The following is a 22,288-nucleotide window of genomic DNA, read 5'->3' on the forward strand; positions in this document are numbered from 1 at the left end:
AATCTATGTTCTCATAAGACTGCGATCCCAAAGAAAGTAGTATTGATACACCGAGATGTATATGTTTTCTGTTCTCTCCACACAGGAACCACAGAGCGTGTATGTCTGATACAGGGTACAGTCGAGGCGCTGAATAGCGTCCACAGCTTCATCGCGGAGAAAGTCCGTGAGATGCCTCAGAGCGCCCAGAAAACAGAGCCAGTCAGCATACTACAACCACAGACCACTGTCAACCCCGACCGCGTCAAACAGGTGAGGCTCGGTCCACTCAGTCAGCCAGCCCTGACCAACCATCATACATGACAGATCAAAGCTCCTTCCCTGATTGTCTGTCTGATTGTCTACAATATTGACATGTCATAAGCAGGGTTTCCAGGTCTAACTAAAATGTCTAACCCAGTGACCACTCAAAACCCGTACAGAAGGCCTGAAAAGTAGCCAACATTTTTTCTGCAACGAGAGGAGTTGACACATTTATGCAATAAACCCTTTTTCCATAACGTTATCGGGCCAATTAAGAAGAAATATCGACTTAACTTGTAATGACATTAGAAGCTGCATCTGGTTTTCATCAAAATAATAAATGTGAGCTATGATGTGACGTAATAAAGGAATTTGAATATATTGCAAGAATGCCTGGATAGATGCCATTAGCCGTGTATTGGCCATATACCACAAACCCCAGAGGTTCTTTATTGCTATTATACAGTAAACTGGTTACCAACGTAATTAGAATAGTAAAACTTTTTTGTCATACCCGTGGCATACTTAAGCAATATGGCATGAGGGTGTGGTATATGGCCAATATACGATGGCTAAGGTCTGTTCTTAAGCAAATCGCGGAGTGCCTGGATACAGCCCTGAGCAGTGGTATATAGGCCATATACCACAAACACCGAAGGTGCCTTATTGCGATTATAAACTGGTTACCAATGTAATTAGAGCTGCCACACCCTGACCATAGTTTGCTTTGTATGTTTCTATGTTTTGTTTGGTCAGGGTGTGATCTGAGTGGGCATTCTATGTTACATGTCTAGTTTGTCTATGTCTATGTTTGGCCTGATATGGTTCTCAATCAGAGGCAGGTGTTAGTCATTGTCTCTGATTGGGACCCATATTTAGGTAGCCTGTTTGGTGTTGAGTTTTGTGGGTGATTGTTCCTGTCTCTGTGTTTGCACCAGATAGGGCTGTTTTGGTTTTTCACATTTCTTGTTTTGTTAGTCTATTCATGTATAGTTTCTTGATTAAAGAACCATGAATAATAACCACGCTGCGTTTTGGTCCGCCTCTCCTTCGACTCAAGAAAACTGTTACAAGAGCAGTGAAAATAAATGTTTTGTCATACCCGTGGTATACGGTCTGATATACCACGGCTGTCATTCAATCAGCATTCAGGGCTCGAACCACCCAGTCTATAATTGTAAATAAATCCCTTTTGCACATGTGCATGACTATAAATATATCAGACAGGAGAGTTTGAGTGATGAAAGTTGGACAGCCTCTGCGCAAAAAACACTGGCAATTATGTCGTTATTATGTCAGATTTTAAGACTACAAACCGTTATAAATGGCCCATTTGCGAGATTGTCTTGTCATTTCAATAGCCTTCAGACTCAAATCTGGGTTTATGATTGCAATTCAACTTTGCCTTGGTTTTATTTGTCACGTGCGCCGAATACAACAGGTGTAGTAGATCTTACAGTGAAATGCTTACTTTCAGGCTCCAAACAATAGTGCAAAAAAGGTATTAGGTGAACAATAGGTAAGTAAAGAAATAAAAGCAACAGTAAAAAGACAGTAAAAAACAGTAGTGAGGCTATGACAGTAGTGAGGCTACATACAGGCACCGGTTAGTCGGGCTGATTGAGGTAGTATGTACATGTAGATATGGTTTTAAAGTGACTATGCATATATGAAGAACAGAGAGTAGCAGTAGCGTAAAGAGGGGTTGGTGGGTGGCGGGACACAATGCAGATGTCCCGGTTAGCCAATGTGCGGGAGCACTGGTTGGTTGGGCCAATTGAGGTAGGATGTACATATGTACATGAATGTATGGTTAAAGCGACTGTCCATATATGATAAACACAGAGTAGCAGCAGCGTAGTAAAAGAGGGGGGTTGGTGGGGGGGGGGGGACAATGCAAATAGTTCAGGTAGTCATTTGATTACCCGTTAAGGAGTCTTTTGCCTTGGGGGTAAAAACTGTTGAAGACTTTTTGTCCTAGACTTGGCACTCCGGCACCGCTTGTCATGTGGTAGTAGAGAGAACAGTCTGTGACTGGGGTGGCAATTTGACCATTTTTAGGGCCTTCCTCTGATAGCGCCTGGTGTAGAGGTCCTGGATGGCAGGCAGCTTTGCCCCAGTGATATACTGGGCCAATAGCACTACCCTCTGTAGTGCTTTGCGGTCGGAGGCTGAGCATTTGCCATACCAGGCAGTGATGCAACCGGTCAGGATATTCTCGAAGTTGCAGCTGTAGAACCTTTTGAGGATCTCAGGACCCATGCCAAATCTTTTTAGTTTCCTGGGGGTGAATCGGCTTTCTCGTGCCCGCTTCACGACTGTCTTGGTGTGTTTGGACCATACTAGTTTGTTGGTGATGTGGACACCAAGGAACTTGAAGCTCTCAACCTGCTCCTCTACAGCCCCGTCGATGAGAAAAGGTGCGTACTCGGTCCTCCTTTTCATCTCCTTAGTCTTGGTTACATTGAGGGATAGGTTGTTATTCTGGCACCACCCAACCAGGTCTCTGACCTCCTCCCTATAGGCTGTCTCGTCGTTGTCGGTGATCAGGCACTGGTGTGTCGTCTGCAAACTTAATGATGGTGTTGGAGTCGTGCCTGGCCATGTAATCGTGGGTGAACAGGGAGTACATGAGGGGACTGAGCACGCACACCAGGGGGGCTCCAAGGTTGATGAAAAGCGTGGCAGATGTGTTGCTCCCTACCCTCACCACCTTGGGGCAGCCCGTCAGGAAGTCCAGGATCCAGTTGCAGAGGGACGTGTTTAGTCCCAGGATCCTTAGCTTAGTGATGAGCTTTGAGGTTACTATGGTGTTGAATGCTGAGCTGTAGTCAATGAATAGCATTCTCACGTAGATGTCCCTTTTGTCCGGGAGGGAAAGGGCAGTGTGGAGTGCAATAGAGATTGCATCATCTGTGGACTTGTTTGGGCGGTATGCAAATTGGAGTGGATCTAGGGTTTCTGGGATAATGGTGTTGATGTGAGCCATGACCAGCCTTTCAAAGCACTTCATGGATACGGATGTGAGTGAGTCATTTAGGCAGGTTGCCTTTCTGTTCTTGGGCACAGGGACCATGGTGGTCTGCTTGAAACATGTTGCTATTACAGGCTCAATCAGGGTCATGTTGAAAATGTTAGTGAAGACACCTGCCAGTTGGTCAGCACATGCCCGGAGCACACGTCCTGGTAATTCGTCTGGCCGTGCAGCCTTGTGTCTAAAGTTCTTACTCACGTTGCCTACGGAGAGCGTGATCACACAGTCGTCCGGAACAGCTGATGCTCTCATGCATGCCTCAGTGTTGCTTGCCTCGAAGCGAGCATAGAAGTGATTTTGCTCATCTGGTAGGCTCATGTCACTGGGCAGCTCGCGGCTGTGCTTCCCTTTGGAATCTGTAATAGGACGAGTGTCGGAGCCGGTGTAGTATGATTCAATCTTAGCCCTGTATTGACGCTTTGCCTGTTTGATGGTTCGTCGCAGGGCATAGCAGGATTTCTTGTAAGCTTCCAGGTGAGAGTTCAACATCTTGAAAGTGGCCCTTTAGCTCAGTGCAAATTTTATGTGTAATCCATGGCTTCTGGTTGGGGTATGCACGTACAGTAACTGTGGGGACGACATCCTCGATGCACTTATTGATAAAGCCAGTGACTGATGTGATGTACTCAAGTCCATCGGAAGAATCCCGGAACATGTTCCAGTCTGTGATAGCAAAACAGTCTTGTAGTTTAGCATCTGCTTCATCTGACCACTTTTTTATAGTCACTGGTGCTTCCTGCTTTAATTTTTGCTTGTAAGTAGGAATCAGGAGGATCTTAGCTATATGCAGGTAGCCTATAGCCCTGATAGGCCTACATCTAATTTCAGATAGCCTACAGTAGCCTAGCCAAGATGTAGGCAAGATGTAAGCAGAATGATTTAGCGGCTTGCTTCGTTCAAATTGACAAACTCATTTATTCAACATGAATAGCGAGGTGATTTTGAGGTAAGAAGTGCTTGTGTTGCCCAATAGCCTGCTGGAATAGGCTACTGAGGATGGGGTCATACTTTCAATCCCTGAACCAAATATTAAGAATATGGATATGACCTGAATATGCTTGTCAACAACAGACAGTGTTTTTTTCTTCTCTTGAGCCTAATCTGACTACTGTTACAGTCAATCAAATGCATTCTAACTACTAATCATCAATTGCGATAGAGCTTTGATAACTTCCAATTTAATGAATTAATAACTGCATAATAACACAAGGCTACAATAACAATAAACTGAAGATATAGGCTATTTATTAAATTGGTTTGCCAGCTCCAGGTAGGCTATGCAAGTGGCACTAATTGATTTGTAATGACTCCAGTGATATCAACATTTTAACATATTTATTGTATCAAATGGTAGACTACAGTAGCCTACAATGGCAGATAAATTAATAGGCTACTTGATGGCCAACAGATATCATTCTCCACAATTAAATGTCAGTACCATTGAGGACTTCCCCATAACAGAAGCACACGAGGGGGATCCATAACTTCCATTTCAAATTTCCACTCGCGCAGCCTTCGAGACCCAAGAATTGAACATGCATAAAACATTTAGTTTGATATGGTTTTCCATAAGCAAAGTTGACATTTGGAATGGACTTTAAACCACCTCCAAGCGAATTTTGTATCTAATTTTCCAGTGCTATGACACCGTTATTTCTTGATGCGCATCAGTTCTAGCATATTAAAGTTTTATGGAAAAAAGGTTGAAAATAAATAGTTGTCTCCATAATGACAATCTAAATAACCTACAACTGGTAAAAAAGTTGTCATGACATGCGCGTCTGCTGCTATGTATCCTCTCACTCGTGTAAACTCAGCCAATAGTGGACTCAGCTGCCTGCTGCTGCGCTCGCTCAACAAACACCCCTCCGGCCCTCCCCACCACTCACTCACTCACTCAGCAACAGCCTGCCTCACTGCCTCATAGTCATTAGGCCATAGTGAAATACATTTTTGTTTATAAAGAGAAATGCAATGGCGGTCGCAGTGCAACTTAGAAGTAGCCCAAAAACCCGCAGCCCGCCACCAAAACATTTTTACCCACAACATTGTTTTCAAAGTAGCCCAATTTGGATGGAAAACCTTGGACATGGCAAACCTGGTCATAAGGACACATGGTCAGCACATGGCAAGAACACAGTCACACTTGCCGCACACTTTTTCTGACAGGGGCGAGCCTTCTTACCGGTTACCTGTCCCACAACCCGAGTCCTGACAGGGTCAGGAATATGTGAAGGCAATGGGTTATTTTTAACGGCCAACCACCCGCTAGGTGCTACAGAGCTGGACGACAGCTGTAGCCTTAACCCCTGGGATTAACACATTGCTGAGTAAAGCAGGGGGGCTGGGATAGTAGAATGACTCTGTGAGAGATATATTTATCTACCTCTCTTTCCTACTTAACAATCACTCACTCTCTCTCTCCCTTGCTTCCTCCCCTCCTCCCTCTGGCTCCCAACATTCCTCTGCAGGCTAAATTGATTGTGCCCAACAGCACGGCTGGGCTGATCATCGGTAAGGGCGGGGCCACAGTCAAGGCGGTGATGGAGCAGTCGGGTGCCTGGGTGCAGCTGTCCCAGAAGCCTGAAGGCATCAACCTGCAGGAGCGTGTGGTCACCATCAGCGGGGAACCCGAGCAGAACTGCAAAGCCGTGGAGATCATCGTGCAGAAGATCCAGGAGGACCCTCAGAGCAGCAGCTGCCTCAACATCAGCTACTCCAACATCTCAGGCCCCGTGGCCAACTCCAACCCCACCGGTTCCCCCTACGCCAACTCAGCCGAGGTCCTCCCCAACGCAGCCGCGGCTGCCGCCACCGCCTCCAGCCTTCTGGGCCAGGCCGGCCTGGCAGGAATGGGCGGCTTCCCGGGCACCATGTCCAGCTTCTCTGGCAATGACCTGCTGGCCATCACCTCGGCCCTCAACACTCTGGCCAGCTATGGCTACAACACCAACACCCTGGGTCTGGGCCTCAACCCCGCTGCCGCCTCTGGGGTCCTGGCCGCCGTGGCTGCTAGCGCTAACCCAGCCGCTGCTGCCGCCGCTAACCTCCTGGCCTCCTATGCCAGCGATGCCTCCGGCGGCTCCGGCCACCCCGCTGTCGGCCTGGGCGGCTTCTCCCTGGGCTCACTGGCTGCCGCCACAGGGGCCTCCAACGGTTACCTGAATGCCTCATCCCCACTGATGGCCTCTTCCCTGCTGGCCACAGAGAAGCTGGGAGACGGGGCCAAGGACGTGGTGGAGATTGCCGTGCCCGAGAATCTGGTGGGCGCCATCCTGGGGAAAGGTGGTAAAACGCTGGTGGAGTACCAGGAGCTGACAGGCGCCCGCATTCAGATCTCCAAAAAGGGAGAGTTCATCCCCGGCACGCGAAACCGTAAAGTTACCATAACAGGGTCGCCCGCGGCAACACAAGCTGCCCAGTATCTGATCAGCCAGCGGATCACGTATGAGCAGGGTGTGCGTGCCACCAACCCACAGAAAGTGGGCTAAATGGGGAAAAAAATGGTAAAATAAAGGAAGGATGGAGACAGAGAAAATAAAAGGGAATCGAGGGTCACGGCGAGGGGAAGAAAATGTCCAAATATCCGTTCAATATTTCAGTATTAAAAAGAGAAGATCACAAAGGAGGAAGAGGTGGGGATAAAACCAAGATAAGTTTGTGTGATATGTGATTGTGTTTTTAGGACCGAGGTCCTGATGTTTTTAAAAAGTTGTGAGGAGTCCTTTTGATGATGGCGATTAGAGTAAAGCTGAACTGGTCCACTGCCAAGCTGCAGATCCAGGGGTGAGCACATGAGTTCACCCCCATTCAGAAACCTCATAGCTGGGTTTGTTTTGGGTTTCGTTCTCTTCCGTTTCACTCTTCTATCATTGTGTGGGTTTTTCAGCTTCAGTTGCAGACCTCCGCTCCAGGTGAGTTGAGAGTCAGTTGAGGTTCCAGACAAGCTAAAAGAGCAGAGATGGATGTTTGCTCATGCCTTTTTCCTTTGATGTTAACCTTGCTCCATGTGAACAAAGCAAAAAAGTCCTTGTCTACATGAGAGAGGTTAAATGATGCTCACCAGAGGTCGTCCATAACCATTAAGCGTCCATTTTATTCTAAATTCTTAACGGATATCACATTGTTAAATGACATGCCACTGTATGATTCATATCAAAATTAAGATTTTAACACTTTGGTTGTTATACTTTTTATTTTCATCAATTATTTATTGAAATATGGTCTCATTCAAACACGTATAGATTATTTTAACCTGTGAATTCGGGTTGATATGAATGTAAAGACAGTATTATTGTTATTTTGTTACTAACGAGGATCACATTTTGAGTTGCAGTGACAGATATGTATAGTTTTAACCCAGAACTGCACAGTAACTATATATGAGTGTAGATCAGGGGTCAAATGTTCAATGTGAGAGGATAGATGAGACACACAGGAATGTACACACACATACACAGGAACACACATAGACAATCATTCATACATGTAGACCGCCACCCACATACACACCACTTTTGGTGCTACGAAAACATAACTACAGATAGGCTTATATCTCCTGTATTACCTAAATTGAAAATCCCTTTTGAAATGCCAAGCATTGTCCACTCATCTATAGTTTACGGGATTTAGTTCTGCCTTTATGTGAGTAAAGTATGACTGGATTTCATGCTACGATTGTCAGTCTTAATATTTTACCCCAGTAAATCAGTTGTCCTTTAGTTGCCATGGCAAACTGTTTCTTGTACCATCATGGGCAGTTTAGATCCAAATAACGTAGTTACTGGTTTAAAACCAATCATTTTATACTATTGTCATAAATTGGCCCTGTACTTTGAGTTTGCCAGCCGATATTGCTCCTTGCGACATACTCCGACAATATGTAGAAATATGATTAAACCCCCATGGGAAGGAGCATTGTATCCGAAAGAGAAGACGGCACTATACACAGCTTGAGGTATGTTACATTACCTTTTCAATTGAAGAAACATCTAACCAGAAGAGTCCCCCAAGGGAACGAAGCACTACAAAGCAGTTTTGTTGAGAAAAGCAGTTTGAACCTTATCTGTGAACAAGAAGACGATTGCTTTAGATTTAGGGTGGCTGGTAGTCAAGAGAGACACTAATGAGAAAGAAATGGAGTCACCATGAAACACATTTGGACTGAAACCATTTGGAGTTTGTTGTGAACCATTCTTCCCAATCAGAGTAAATACCAATATGGAGTCAAAACAGTTTATGCAGTTGGTCAGTCAAACTTGTTATCTTGCCTAAAGCAGACATTGACACTAGCTTATATTGGCAGTAGTGCATAATGCATTGCTGAAACATTTAGCTGACATTCTGTAAGGATAATTGCAGGGGGGGGGGGGGTAACTGTCTCCTAGAACATTCTCAAACAAACAAAGATTACCCTTGCTTGCTTCTGCGCTGCTATACATTGGTTTTCATCCGAGTACACTGGGTCTATTATGACTGCACTGTGAGACACAACGAAGACACAACGCAGTGTTGCCTGTCCCTTCTTGAGCCAAGTGTTCATATTTTGATGTACATATCCAAGAAATAGGCCTACAGCTGACACACACGCATTGCATGTTCTAGAGCAAAACCAGCCGAGCAGTGAGATAAGGAACATCTCCACAAGAAGAGAGTCATCAGTCAACCATATTGTCTTTTATTAACCCAAATGACTCCTAATACATTTATTTTCCTGCACAGCAGTCCCTGAATCTTATTCTGACCCTCTTTTCCATTTCACGCGTTTATCCTTATGTAACCAGAGCTCTGTGATTGGCTTTCAGTAATACAGGACTGGAAGGGATAGCGGCAGAAAATCAAAGAAAAAGCAACACTCCCTTTTTATGAGTGAAATGACAACGCCCCTCCTCCACCTTACCTACCTACTCAATAGTTATTCTAAGGAATGTTTGCTCGAGAAAGAAGTTACCTTTACCTCATCTTACTATCAACTATGTGTTGGAGCACTCCGCATGGCATGGCACTAGCCACGAGCCCCATTACCTTGACTCACTGAATACACGTTTCCCTTTCATTGTATTTCTGAAGGGATGTGCTGTGACTTATAACAGTACTCAATGGTGCACTGGTTATTTGAAATGGCACTCCAGTTAAAATATCTGTAACTTCCACCCTTGGGGTTCAGAAACCTTCATATTTTAGCCCCTAACCTCACAAAATGTTTACGTGATTTAAAATACAAGCACAAATCAAGGTGAATTTAGTAATATAAGCAATGCAACTAGACTTGGTTTAGAGGACTACTCTAGAGCTGTCTGATCTATACATTGTCCTCTTTTTACGTTCATTACATTACTTACTTCGGCATTTCTCCCACCCTTCATATGGTATTTTTAGTATATTTTAGAACGCTCCTATATCCAGATTCCCTTCTCTCTCTCCTCCACTCTGCTCGCCCTCTCTCCTTATTTCTGTCTACTCATAGGCGCTGATGTCTGGGGTTGCAGGGAGTGCCGAAGTGATCGATAGCAGTTATGCACTATAGGTCATAAGGGTATGCAAATATTTTCACAGCCCATAGAGTTCACCAGGCAAAATGCACAGATAACAACTGCCTCCAAACTGTGACACCCCACAAGACCAACAAGCAACATTGGTTCAAACTACGGTATCAAATTCCCTACTAAAAGAGGAACAAGTAGGATTTAGACAGGCTTATATTGTAATATATGACCTTTTAGGGGAACAGGAGAGGTTATGTATTTTTTCTACTGGAAAGCAAAATAAGTAAGCAAATCTTTTTTCAATGAGCAAATGTCTGTTGGTTGACGAAACATAACTTATTTTTCAGCCTTTTAAACAGGAGTTTATTTCAAAAAAAGTTCATGATAGAGCGCAAGAGAAAGATGGGAACTCGTTCGTGACCTCATGCTGAAACAGTGACATCCTTTATGCATATCCTCTTATCTGAAAAATGACTAGAAATTAATTTCTGTGGAATATGTCATGTCAACATGATGTATATGTATGTTATTGTAGCTATTCTAGTTTGTAGTCCAAATGCAGTCCAGCGTCTCGTCAATACAATGTGAAACTCTATGTTATCTTTGTGTGGATGATGAAGAGTGCCAACTAAGCCTGAGTAAGATTAGCTTCGCTATTTGTTTGTGCATTACGATGACTCATCATATGGCGTCCATATTTCTGTCATTTAGTTTGACCGTAAGAAAAATGTAAAGAATATTGGAAGCAATATAGTAGCATGTTGTCCTGTTTTGTGTTTTGGTTATGTTTGTCGTATGAACCTTTGAAATTACTAAGATTTTGAATTAATAGGTTTACATGTACTTTTTGTAAATTATGAAAATGCTGCTATTTGATAAGTAAAATATACAAAACATTTTAGTTGAAAAGATGTCTGGTCTGTTGATTAGAAAGATGCTCTAAAAGACAGGGCATACAATTAGGTGTATAGAATACTATACAGTATTGGTAAGATAGTAACAGTAATAATAGACTCTATAGTACAATCTGTGCCAAACTAGACTTCTGCAGCTTTTGAAATTGTAGATGTGCAATCAAATGTTAGATATTAATAACTTGTTTAGAAGTGCTGATCAGGTGCCAATCAAACAATGTTTTTAAGTTAAGAAAAGATCATCAAATACATTACTTAAGAAAACAAAGGATGGATAACTGTTTTGTGCATTGTTTTACCCCATAGCTACATAGAGTAAGAGCTAAAGATTGTGATTTTTATGGATCCATGTTGTTTTACACTCCATGCATCCCCTGTGTGTTCATTTGACCTGTGGCTTAAGCACTGCTGTTTTTCACAAATGTCTCTATAGGCCAGCATGGACTTAGCATAACATGTTATAAGCATTCATAACATAGCCAGCCATTATCAGACAAAATGTGTTTCGTGGAGTTAGGTGTTATCTTTTTGCACGTCTTATATTGCATGGTATCAAAGTGAAATATGGAGGGGAAAAAATGAATGCAAAAAAAATGGAGGTGTTCTCGCAACATTCAAAGACATAACGTTGCATGCAATCAGTTGTAGAGCACTTACGTTAAAACCGCCTCATATTTAAAAAATGGTTTATTGTCGTAAGTTGGGAGGGGTTCTAATTATTGTCATGTTGGTCCAAATACAACATATTTCAGATCAAATTCTCATACAGTCCATCTCTTTATATTATTACAGATATGATGATTTTGTTTTCTTAAGGTACCATGAGGAGTATTACAAATGCGAAAAATGTTAGTCAGTGTTATTCTTGTGTTTTGCTTTCTAGAATACCAGGCATGCATTTTTTAGGATCAGGTTAAACCTCACAAAACCTGCGTAATATTTTTTACGATTTTTTATACTACAGCTTGAATTCCCAGATCTAATCTATGAATGTACTACCATTTGCTCATTATTTCTGTTGAATGTTTATCAGTCTTTAAATGTGAATTCAAGGCTGGAATGTCAACTACATGTAGCGTTAACATATTATGTCAAGAACCAATTTCAGCTATAGTCAGGTAGGCCTGACATGGCCATAGTCATAATCCAGATATGTTTCAACTACACTTCAGATTCGCTGTAAACATTATCCTGTATGTTTGGTGTTGCATAAATGCACTTTACTTTTTACAAATTACATCTCCTATTATTGGATGTGAAACCAAGCAAACAATGTTCATTTTCTGCCGTTTTTGTCATTCTTTGCTGTTGCTCTGATGTTATTGTTTAGTAAAAAAACAAACAAACAAACAAAAAAATGAAACTTTTTGTGAATGATGAGAGGGTTTTGTGTATCAGACTTCTCTGAAAAGGTGGCATCCGAGTCCTCACAATATCGATTCTCATTTCCTTTTAGCAAAGATTTGTGTTAATCGCAATGAGCAAATCTCTCTTTGAAGATAGAATCCTTTGTTGCTACATACATTTTATTTACTTATAAATTAATGATATATACCCATTGATCCTTGAAGAATATAACTTATACATGCCTCATAAGCTTAGTTCAACTGTCGTATCACAGCAAGAACCCCAAATATACGCTTGTTTTACTCCATCTACATTTGCTAACAATGTAGATGTAAACAAACGCTTTATGACCTCAAAACATGGTTAAAACTAAAATGTTAATATCATGTATAGTCAGACCTTGCATCCATTGCTCTGTCTATGAATTTGAGTTGTTACATTTCTCCAGGCCCATCCCTCAGCTTTGTAATTTTTTTCAATGAAGGATTCTAGATTTAAAAGAGGGAGAGGGAACTTAAGAGTGGAACTGTTCCACCTTGTCATGTTGCATTATGCTGCCTTGAAATCTAGCGGTGGGAGTATTTTTATGAACAAATTGGCATTGAAAGCATGGTAAACCTCATACAATGTCTCTATGTTCGGTTATCAGAGTCCATGTTTGTTACGTTACAGAATGCTATCCCAAGGTCTCGCTGATATAATATTAGATCAGAGACAAATACAGCACCGGAAAAATGTGATCGCTTCGGTCATACCGCTGTCAGTGTTGGTGTATTTGACGACAACAACATTTTAGAACCCTATATAACCTAAAATGGCCTAACTAATTTACCACATGCATGATTTGAGTGTCTGTCTCATTCTTCTGTCATACACTGCTACTAACCCCCACCAATGTTCTAACCTCTCCACTACTGAATGTTTTGAGTATCTGTCTCATTCTTCTGTCATACACTGCTACTAACCCCCACCAATGTTCTAACCTCTCCACTACTGAATGTTTTGAGTATCTGTCTCATTCTTCTGTCATACACTGCTACTAACCCCCACCAATGTTCTAACCTCTCCACTACTGAGTGATTTGAGTGTCTTTCTCATTCTTCTGTCATACACTGCTACTAACCCCCACCAATGTTCTAACCTCTCCACTACTGAATGTTTTGAGTGTCTGTCTCATTCTTCTGTCATACACTGCTACTAACCCCCACCAATGTTCTAACCTCTCCACTACTGAGTGCCAAACTAAGTCAACACCATTCCAAACATTTAAAAAAAAAATATATATATATTTTTAAAGAATCATCTGGATATTCACCCCCCCCCAATGCTCCTCTTCGGGGGGATTCCTTTGAACTATCACACAGGACTAAAACAGTTCAGGCTGCTTGCCCCCGCTTCTCCTCAACTCTCTTCATCATCTTTTCAGCCTACATGACATTACGATTATGTGTGGTGTTGTCTGGCACCTTATCTTTGACCCTTTTTTGACCCTCCCATGAACTTAGTTGACCTTATCCACCCATTGTGTGTTTTAATTATTTTGACCCCAGGTTTATTGCCAACCTTTGCTGAGACTACAACTGTATGAATTTTCATTTTGTTTGTTTGTTTTCTTGTCATCCGGATAATTCTGAAGGGTTGAAAGTTAACTAAAATGTTGATTGAAAAAAGCATGACAATGCCTTGCACACCTCTTTGGCTCCATTGCAAATATTCTTTTGGGTTAGGTTTTTAATTTTGTAAAACTTTTTGTTTTTCCATTTCAAGAAATGGACTGTCAGCATAAGTTAAATGTTATTCAATACTAAAAAGAGTTTTGTCAATCTGAATGACGAGTGTCTCTATATTAAGACAGAGAAGATACCATTTGAAAGTTTAGGCCTCACTTGTCCTTTGACTTAAGCATTTGCTTGGATGCCTTTACACAGACACAGTCTCAATCTGAAAGACTGTCTTTCCCTGAGCCATTTCAGTGAAGTACGGATGGGAGTTTTTTAATGGAGATATTTGCCAATACGAGTGCCAAATGTAATCTCCATTAAGCCAAAAGCCAGCCAGCCTACACACTGAAGCTGTGGTAGCACTGGGATGGTTCACTTCCCAATCCCATTTCTCCCAGAAAACACTTCATTGTTTGACATTTGACATGACATGCCACTATTTTTATATGCTGCCAGTCTATTTACTGCTTTCCTCAGTGAGACATCTCAGAAGCAGTTCCTTTTATAACGATACACTGTTGATTAATGACAACAGCAACTATGAAAAGGGAATGAAAGGATTTTTAAAGTGTCATTTTTGTGAACTTTTTTTAATTATTATTATAAATTATCTGAACATCATTCATTAATAGATTTAAGGGTAATGACTATATAATGTAACTGTAGTATTGTGTTTGTAAAAAAAAATCTGTGAGTTGTGTTTTATGACTCGTGGACTACCAGTGAAGTCAGCATTTCAGTGTTAATATATTGAATTGTTTTTTAAAGATTATTTTTGCGACGGCAACAGCAACAAAGAGTCATTATAAATGTTCATCTTAGCATCACTTGTCTTCTGTTCCTTTATTCTCCTCCACCTCTACTCTCTGCGTCATTGGAGTGAAAGGTCTCGAGTTGATAAAACTGCATGCAATATGCTCACCGACATGTTTGTTTTCTAAATGGAGTGCTGAAGCTTCGCTTATGAAGTAGATCATGAAAAATGGACATATTTCTATTTAACCTTTATTTAATGACTACTTATGGTATAGGGGACGCTTGCGTTCCACTTGGGCAAAAGACAGGGAAAATGCAGCGTGGCAAATAAAATAAAATGATATAAAAATCAAACTTTCATTAAATCACACATGTAAGATACTCAATTAAAGTTACACTCGTTGTGAATCCAGCCAACATGTCAGATTTTAAAGAGGCTTTTCGGCGAAAGCATAAGAAGCTATTATCTGATGATAGCACAACAGTGAACAAAGAGGGTAGCATTTTTCAACCCTGCAGGCGCTACACAAAACGCAAAAATAAAATATAAAACATGCCTTACCTTTGATGAGCTTCTTTTGTTGGCACTCCAATATGTCCCATAAACATCACAATTGGTTCTTTTGTTCGATTAATTCCGTCCATATATATCCAAAATGTCAATTTATTTGGCCCGTTTGATCCAGAAAAAAAAGCTTCCAAAATGCGCAACGTCACTACAAAATATTTAAAAAGTTGCCTTTAAACTTTGCCAAAATATTTCAAACTACTTTTGTAATACAACTTTAGGTATTTTTAAAAGTTAATAATCGATCAAATTGACGACGGGTCTATCTGTTTTCAATAGAGGACGAGAGGAAACTAACGCTACTTTTCAAGTCTAACGCAACTCTCAACAGTGTTACCCATTGCCTAGATGGCCGGACTTCTTCATTGCACAAAGGAATAACCTCAACCAAATTCCAAAGACTGGTGACATCCAGTGGAAGCAGTAGGAACTGAAAACAAGTTCCTAAGAAATATTGTTTGCCAATGAGAACTCAATGAACAGACAGAGACCTAAAAAAAAATCTGAACGGTTAGTCCTCTGGGTTTTGCCTGCTACATAAGTTCTGTTATACTCACAGACATGATTCAAACAGATTTAGAAACTTCAGAGTGTTTTCTATCCAAATCTACTAATAATGTGCATATCTTATATGCTTGGCACGAGTAGCAGGAAGTTGAAATTGGGCACGCTATTTATCCAAAAGTGAAAATGCTGCCCCCTATACCTTAAGAAGTTAACTAGGCAAGTCAGTTAGGAAACAAATTCTTATTTACAATGACGGCCTACCCCAAGCAAACCCTAACCTGGACGACATTGGGCCAATTGCGCTCCGCCCTATGGGACTCCCAATCACGGCGGTTGTGAAACAGCCTGGAATCTAACCAGGGTCTGTAGTGATGACTCTGGCACTGTGATGCAGTGCCTTTAAACGCTGAGCCACTCTATATCTCCAAATCATAACTGTGGTTTTATTGTGCATGTTCCTAATCGTTGTTCAAGGTCTTGGTGAAAGCCAAAGTGAGCGTCTAAGCTAATTAGTGTCTACCTGGCACAGACATCTATTCAATGTCTATTTCAATGAAATTATGTGGAAACAATGTTGATTCAACCATTGTGTGCCCAGTGGGTAGTTCTAGTACAGTGGTGTGTGGGCAGAATGTTGGAGCATTACAGATATAGCTGAGATCTTAATTTGATCACCCTGTTGTTGCAGGAAATTCCCTGCACAGCAGGAAATGCACACTTGTAGTGTATTCAAGGTTTGAAAAGACTTCTAAAGTTAGTCATTTCCACTTCAAAATGGCAGACTTGATTTGCCCTAACTAAACATGTCCATTAATTATAATCCACACAATAGTTCACATTTTCAATTGATGCAGGATTATTTTCCTGCTGTAAGAAACTGGTAAAATGTATATGCTACACCTGTATCTGTTTTGTGAAGTTCTTCAAATAGGCCAGAACCTGTTGAAGTTACCTTGATCTACAGTGCCTTTAGAAAGTATTCACACCCCTTTACTTTTTCCACATTTTGTTGTGTTACAGTGTGCATTTTTTAAATTACATTTAGATGTTGTGTCACTGGCCTACACACAATACCCCATAATGTCAAAGTGGAATGATGTTTTTAGAAATGTTACATAACTAATTAAAAAGGAAACACTGAAATGTCTTGAGTCAATAAGTATTAAATCCCTATGTTATGGCAAGCCTAAATAAGTTCAGGAGTAAACATTTGCTTAACAAGTCACATAAATTGCATGGACTCACTCTGTGTGCAATAATAGTGTTGAACATTATTATTGAATGACTTCCTCATCTTTGTACCCACACAATTACCTGTAAGGTCCATCAGTCGAGCAGTGAATTTAAAAAACAGATTCAACCATAAAGACAGGGAGGTTTTTCAATGCCTTGCAAAGAAGGGCACCTTTTGGTAATTGGGTAGAAAAAAGCACACATTGAATATCCCTTTGAGAATGGTGATATTATTATTTTTATGGTGTATCAATACACCCAGTCACGACAAAGATACAGGTGTCATTCCTAACTCAGTTGCCAGAGAGGAAAGAAACTGCTCAGGGATTTCACCATGAGGCCAATGGTGACTTTAAAACAGCTACGGAGTTTAATGGATGTGATAGGAGACAACAGAGGATGGATCAACAACATTGTAGTTACTCCACAATAATAATCCAATTGACATAGTGAAAAGAAGGAAGCCTGGACAGAATAAAAAATGTTCCAAAACATGCATCCTGTTTTCAACAAAGCACTAAAGTAATACTGCAAAAAAAATCAGCCAAAGCAATTCACTTTTTGTTCTGAATAGAAAGTGTTATTTTGGGGGCAAATCCATTGCAACACATTACCGAGTACCACTCTCCATATTTCAAGCATAGTGGTGGCTGCATTATATTATAGGTATGCTTGTAATCGTTAAGGACTGGGGAGTTTTTCAGGATAAAAAAAGAAACCTATTGGAGCTAAGCACAGACAAAATCCTACAGGAAAACCTGGTTCAGTCTGCTTCCCAACAGACACTGGGAGATGAATTCACATTTCAGCAGGACAATAATCTAATACACAGGGCCAAATCTACACTGGAGTTGCTTACCAAGAAAGCAATAAATGCTGAGTTACAGTTTTGACTTAAATCTACAGCATGACCCGAAAATGGTTGTCTAGCAATGATCAACAACCAATTTGACACAGTTTGAAGAATTTTGAAAACAATAATGGGCAAATGTTGCACAATCCAGGTGTGGAAAGCTTTTAGAGACTTACCCAGAAGGACTCCGTAATCGCTGCCAAAGGTGATTGGGGATCATGGCTCAACATTTTCAAGTCTTGCCATAGATTTTCAATTCAAAATCTAAATTGGCCACTCAGGAATGTTCACTGTCTTATTGGTAAGCAACTCCAGTGTAGATTTGGCCTTGTGTTGTAGGTTGTTGTCGTCCCGTTCAAAGGTGAATTCCTCTCCCAGTTTCTGGTGTAAAGCAGACTGAAGCAGGTTTTCCTCTAGGATTTTTGCCATATGTTTTTATCCTGAAAAACTACCTAGTATTTGTCGATGTCAAACTGCCTCTTTATTTTCAAGCATGGTGGTGGCTGCATCATATCTGTGTTTACTCAGTGACGTTTGGGATTTGTCACAAACAGAAGGCTTTGCATTTAGGCCAAAAAGTGTATCCCTTTGCAGTATTACTTTAGGGCCTTGTTGCATACAAGATACAAGTTTTGGAATATTTTTATTATGTATATTGTATTCTTCTTTTCACTGTCATTTAGGTCATTATTGTGGAGTCACTACAAGGCTGTTGATCCATCCTCAGTTTTCAACCATCACGGACACTGAACTCTGTCACTGTTTTAAAATCACCAATCACCCTCATGGAAGTTTAATTTCTTTCCTGCAGCTCAGTTCACAAGGACGACTGTATCTTTGATGCATCTGGTGGTTTCATATATGTAATCTACAGCATAATTATTAACTTGACCATGCTTCAAGAGATATTCAATGTCTGATGTGTTACTGTTACCCATCTACCAATCACTACCCTTCTTTATGAAGCATTTTAAAAGTTCCCTGGTCTATGTAAATAACATTTTATTGGTCGCATACACATATTTAGCAGATGTTAATGTGGGTGTAGTGAAATGCTTGTAGTTTTTCTTTTCATCAAATTTGCTTTGTTTAAATCCCCAGCTCCAATAAATGCGGCCTCAGGATATGTAGTTTCCAGTTTCCACAAAGTCCAGTGTAGTTCCTTGAGGGCCGTCATGGTATCGGAGGACCGTTGTGGTATCGAAAGTTGAATCTGTGCTTGAAATTCAATAATTGACTCGGGGACCTTACAGATCTTGTAGGTATGGGGGACAGCAAAACGGTTAGTGGTTAAAAAAATCATGTCAACCCCTATTATTTCACACAGAGTGAGTCCATATAACTTATTGTGTAATTTGTTAAGCCACATTTTTATCCTGAACTTATTTAGGCTTGCCTAAACAAAGCGGCTGAATATATAGGCAATGATTATATTTGAGTTATTTAAATATATATTTTAAAGAATTTTCCTTCCGCTGACATTACAGAGTATTTTGTGTAGATTGTTGACAGACAATTACAACTAAATACATTTTAATCCAACTTTGCGACATAATGAAAGGTGAAGAAATCCACTGGGGCTTGAATACTTTTGCAAGGCACTTTAGGTGCGTTTTGAGGCCAGATTTGATAGAGCCTAGAGTCTGAGGTGCCTTGAGGTAGATGGCGGGGAGTACATTCCAGAGGTGAGGATATGGGATGCTGCTCAACCATGTCTCCGCCACTGCGAAATATATGAATCTAAGGAAGTTATAATAATATATGTTTCATATTTCTGTGGAATGAGAGAGGTTAAAACAGTTTAAGGGCTCTCAACACTGCAATACACCCACAGTAGGCCTACCATGTGAATCTGCTTGGTTTCTCCTACCCTTTGAATGTTCTCATTTAGAGACCCAATGAGTGTATACAGACAGGTGGCTGAGCAACCTCATGAATGAAAGATATTGGCTGTTCCGGCGACTTTGGATGACACACAGAAACGTTACAATCTCTGAAGTTACATTATTAACAGATATGGGTTTCTCTGAGTAAATTAAGCATTTGTTTAGGGTGTTATTGGAAAGTAATTCAGTAACATGGGATGGTAGTGATAACAGAAACACTGAAACAGACGCGCCAACAGATGGGTTCACCATGTGTGAAGACTAGCAAATAGCCGGCAAAACCAATACAGCAATATCTGGCTGAGCGTATACATTCAACAATAAATGTAATCTATTCTCATCTGTGCTTTGTGCATAATATCAAGGATAAGGTCTCACCAACTCCCCACCCTACACCGCACAATGGTAAAGGAAGACGGGTTTTTTTCTTCATAGAAAAGTCTTGGGCAGGCCGTTTAAGTGTTTTTTCGGACCGCCTATGTCCAAACAGTAAAATATATATATAGTGGGGCAAAAAAAGTATTTAGTCAGCCACCAATTGTGCAAGTTCTCCCACTTAAAAAGATGAGAGGCCTGTAATTTTCATCATAGGTACACTTCAACTATGACAGACAAAATGAGAAAAAAAATGCAGAAAATCACATTCTAGAATTCTTAAAGAAGAAGTTACAGGTCTGTGAGAGCCAGAAATCTTGCTTGTTTGTAGGTGACCAAATACTTATTTTCCACCATAATATGCAAATAAATTCATTAAAAATCCTACAATGTGATTTTGTGGATTTTCTTTCTCATTTTGTCTGTCATAGTTGAAGTGTACCTATGATGAAAATTACAGGCCTCATCTTTTTGAGTGGGAGAACTTGCACAATTGGTGGCTGACTAAATACTTTTTTGCTCCACTGTATATATATACAGTACCAGTCAAAACTTCGGACACACCTACTCATTCCAGGGTTTTTCTTTATTTTTACTATTTTTTACATTGTATAATAATAGTGAAGACATCAAAACTGAAATAACACATGGAATCATGTAATAACCAAAAACATGTTCAACAAATCAAAATATGTTATATTTGAGAATGTTCAAAGTAGTCAACCTTTGCCTTGACGACAGCTTTGCACACTCTTGGAATTCTCTCAACCAGCTTCATGAGGTAGTCATCTGGAATGCATTTCAATGAACAGGTGTGCCTTCTAAATGCATTTGAACCAACCAGTTGTGTTGTGACAAAGTAGGGGTGGTATACAGAAGATAGCCCTATTTGGTAAAAGATCAAGTCCATATTATGGCGAGAACAGCTCAAATAAGCAAAGAAAAATGACTGTCCGTCATTACATTCAGACATGATTCTGTAAAATTACATTAAGGTCAATCAAACCGTAAAATTTCAAGAACTTTGAAAGTTTCTTCAAGTGCAGTCACAAAAACCATCAAGCGCTGTGATGAAACTGGCTCTCATGAAGACAGCCACAGGAAAGGAACATCCAGAGTTACCTCTGCTGCAGGGGATAAGTTCATTAGAGTTAACTGCACCTCAGATTGCAGCTCAAATAAATGTTTCACAGAGTTCAACTAACAGACACATCTCAACATCAACTGTTCAGAGGACACTGCGTGAATCAGGCCTTCATGGACGAATTGCTGCAAAGAAACCACTACTAAAGGACCAATAAGAAGTGTCTTGTCTTTGTGAGATGCAGAGTAGGTGAACGGATGATCTCAGCATGTGTGGATCCCACCATGAAGCATGGAGGAGGAGATATGATGGGTGGGGATGCTTTGCATGTGACGCTGTCAGTGATTTATTTAGAATTCAAGGCACACTTAACCAGCATGGCTTCGGAAGAGTTCAGAAATCAATATTTGGTGGAAGAACCCTGATTTTCAAATCACAGCTTTCATGCGTCTTGGCATGCTCTCCACCAGTCTTTCACATTGATGTTTGGTGACTTTATGCAACATCCGGCGTAAAAATTTAAGTAGCTCGGATTTATTTTATGGCTTGTGACCATCCATCTGCCTCTTGATCACATTCCAGAGGTTTTCAATGGGGTTCAGGTCACGAGATTGGGCCAAGCAATCGATGGCCGATCCTCCACCAAATTTCACAGTGAGTGCAAGACCTGGAGAGGCCAACAAGCCGCAGTGTCTCGCACCCACTGTGAAATTTGCTGGAGGATCGGTGATGATCTGGGGGTGCTTCAGTAAGGCTGGAATAGGGCAGATTTGTCTTGTGAAGGACGCCTGAATCAAGCCATGAACAAGGTTGTCCTGGAAGAAAACTTGCTTCCTTCTGCTCTGACAATGTTCTCCAACTCTGAGGATTGTTTTTTCCAGCAGGGCAATGTTCCATGCCACACGGCCAGGTCAATCAAGGTATGTATGGAGGACCACCAGATCAAGACCCTGTCATGGCCAGCCCAATCTCCAGACCTGAACCAGGTGAATCCAGGTGAAAGCTATGACCCCTTATTGATGGCACTTGTTAAATCCACTTCAATCAGTGTAGATGAAGGGAAGGAGACAGGTTAAAGAAGATTTTTAAGCCTTGAGATAATTGAGACATGGATTGTGTATGTGCCATTCATAGGGTAATTGGACAAGACAACATATGTAAGTGCCTTTGAACGGGGTGCTAGGTGCACTGTTTTGAGTGTGTCAAGAACTGCAATGCTGTTGAGTTTTTCTCACTTAACAGTTTCCTGTGTGTCTCAAGAATGGTCCACCACCCGAAGGAC

General features: G+C 41.0%; 1 protein-coding gene across 3 annotated transcripts in view; it reads left to right on the forward strand.

Annotated features, from left to right (window-relative positions):
- LOC123999880 (RNA-binding protein Nova-1-like) overlaps positions 1–14,571 on the forward strand; it is a 76,728-nt gene extending 62,157 nt beyond the window's left edge. For all 3 annotated transcript variants that reach the window (XM_046305890.1, XM_046305891.1, XM_046305888.1), the window contains 2 exons: positions 86–252; positions 5,749–14,571. In XM_046305890.1, coding sequence (XP_046161846.1) covers positions 172–252; positions 5,749–6,768 — 1,101 coding nt within the window. In that variant the 5' untranslated portion in view covers positions 86–171 and the 3' untranslated portion in view covers positions 6,769–14,571. The remainder of the gene's footprint in view (positions 1–85; positions 253–5,748) is intronic.
- The last annotated feature ends 7,717 nt before the right edge of the window (positions 14,572–22,288 follow it).

Source organism: Oncorhynchus gorbuscha, linkage group LG16 (genome assembly GCF_021184085.1).
Source record: "Oncorhynchus gorbuscha isolate QuinsamMale2020 ecotype Even-year linkage group LG16, OgorEven_v1.0, whole genome shotgun sequence".
NCBI lineage: Eukaryota > Metazoa > Chordata > Actinopteri > Salmoniformes > Salmonidae > Oncorhynchus > Oncorhynchus gorbuscha.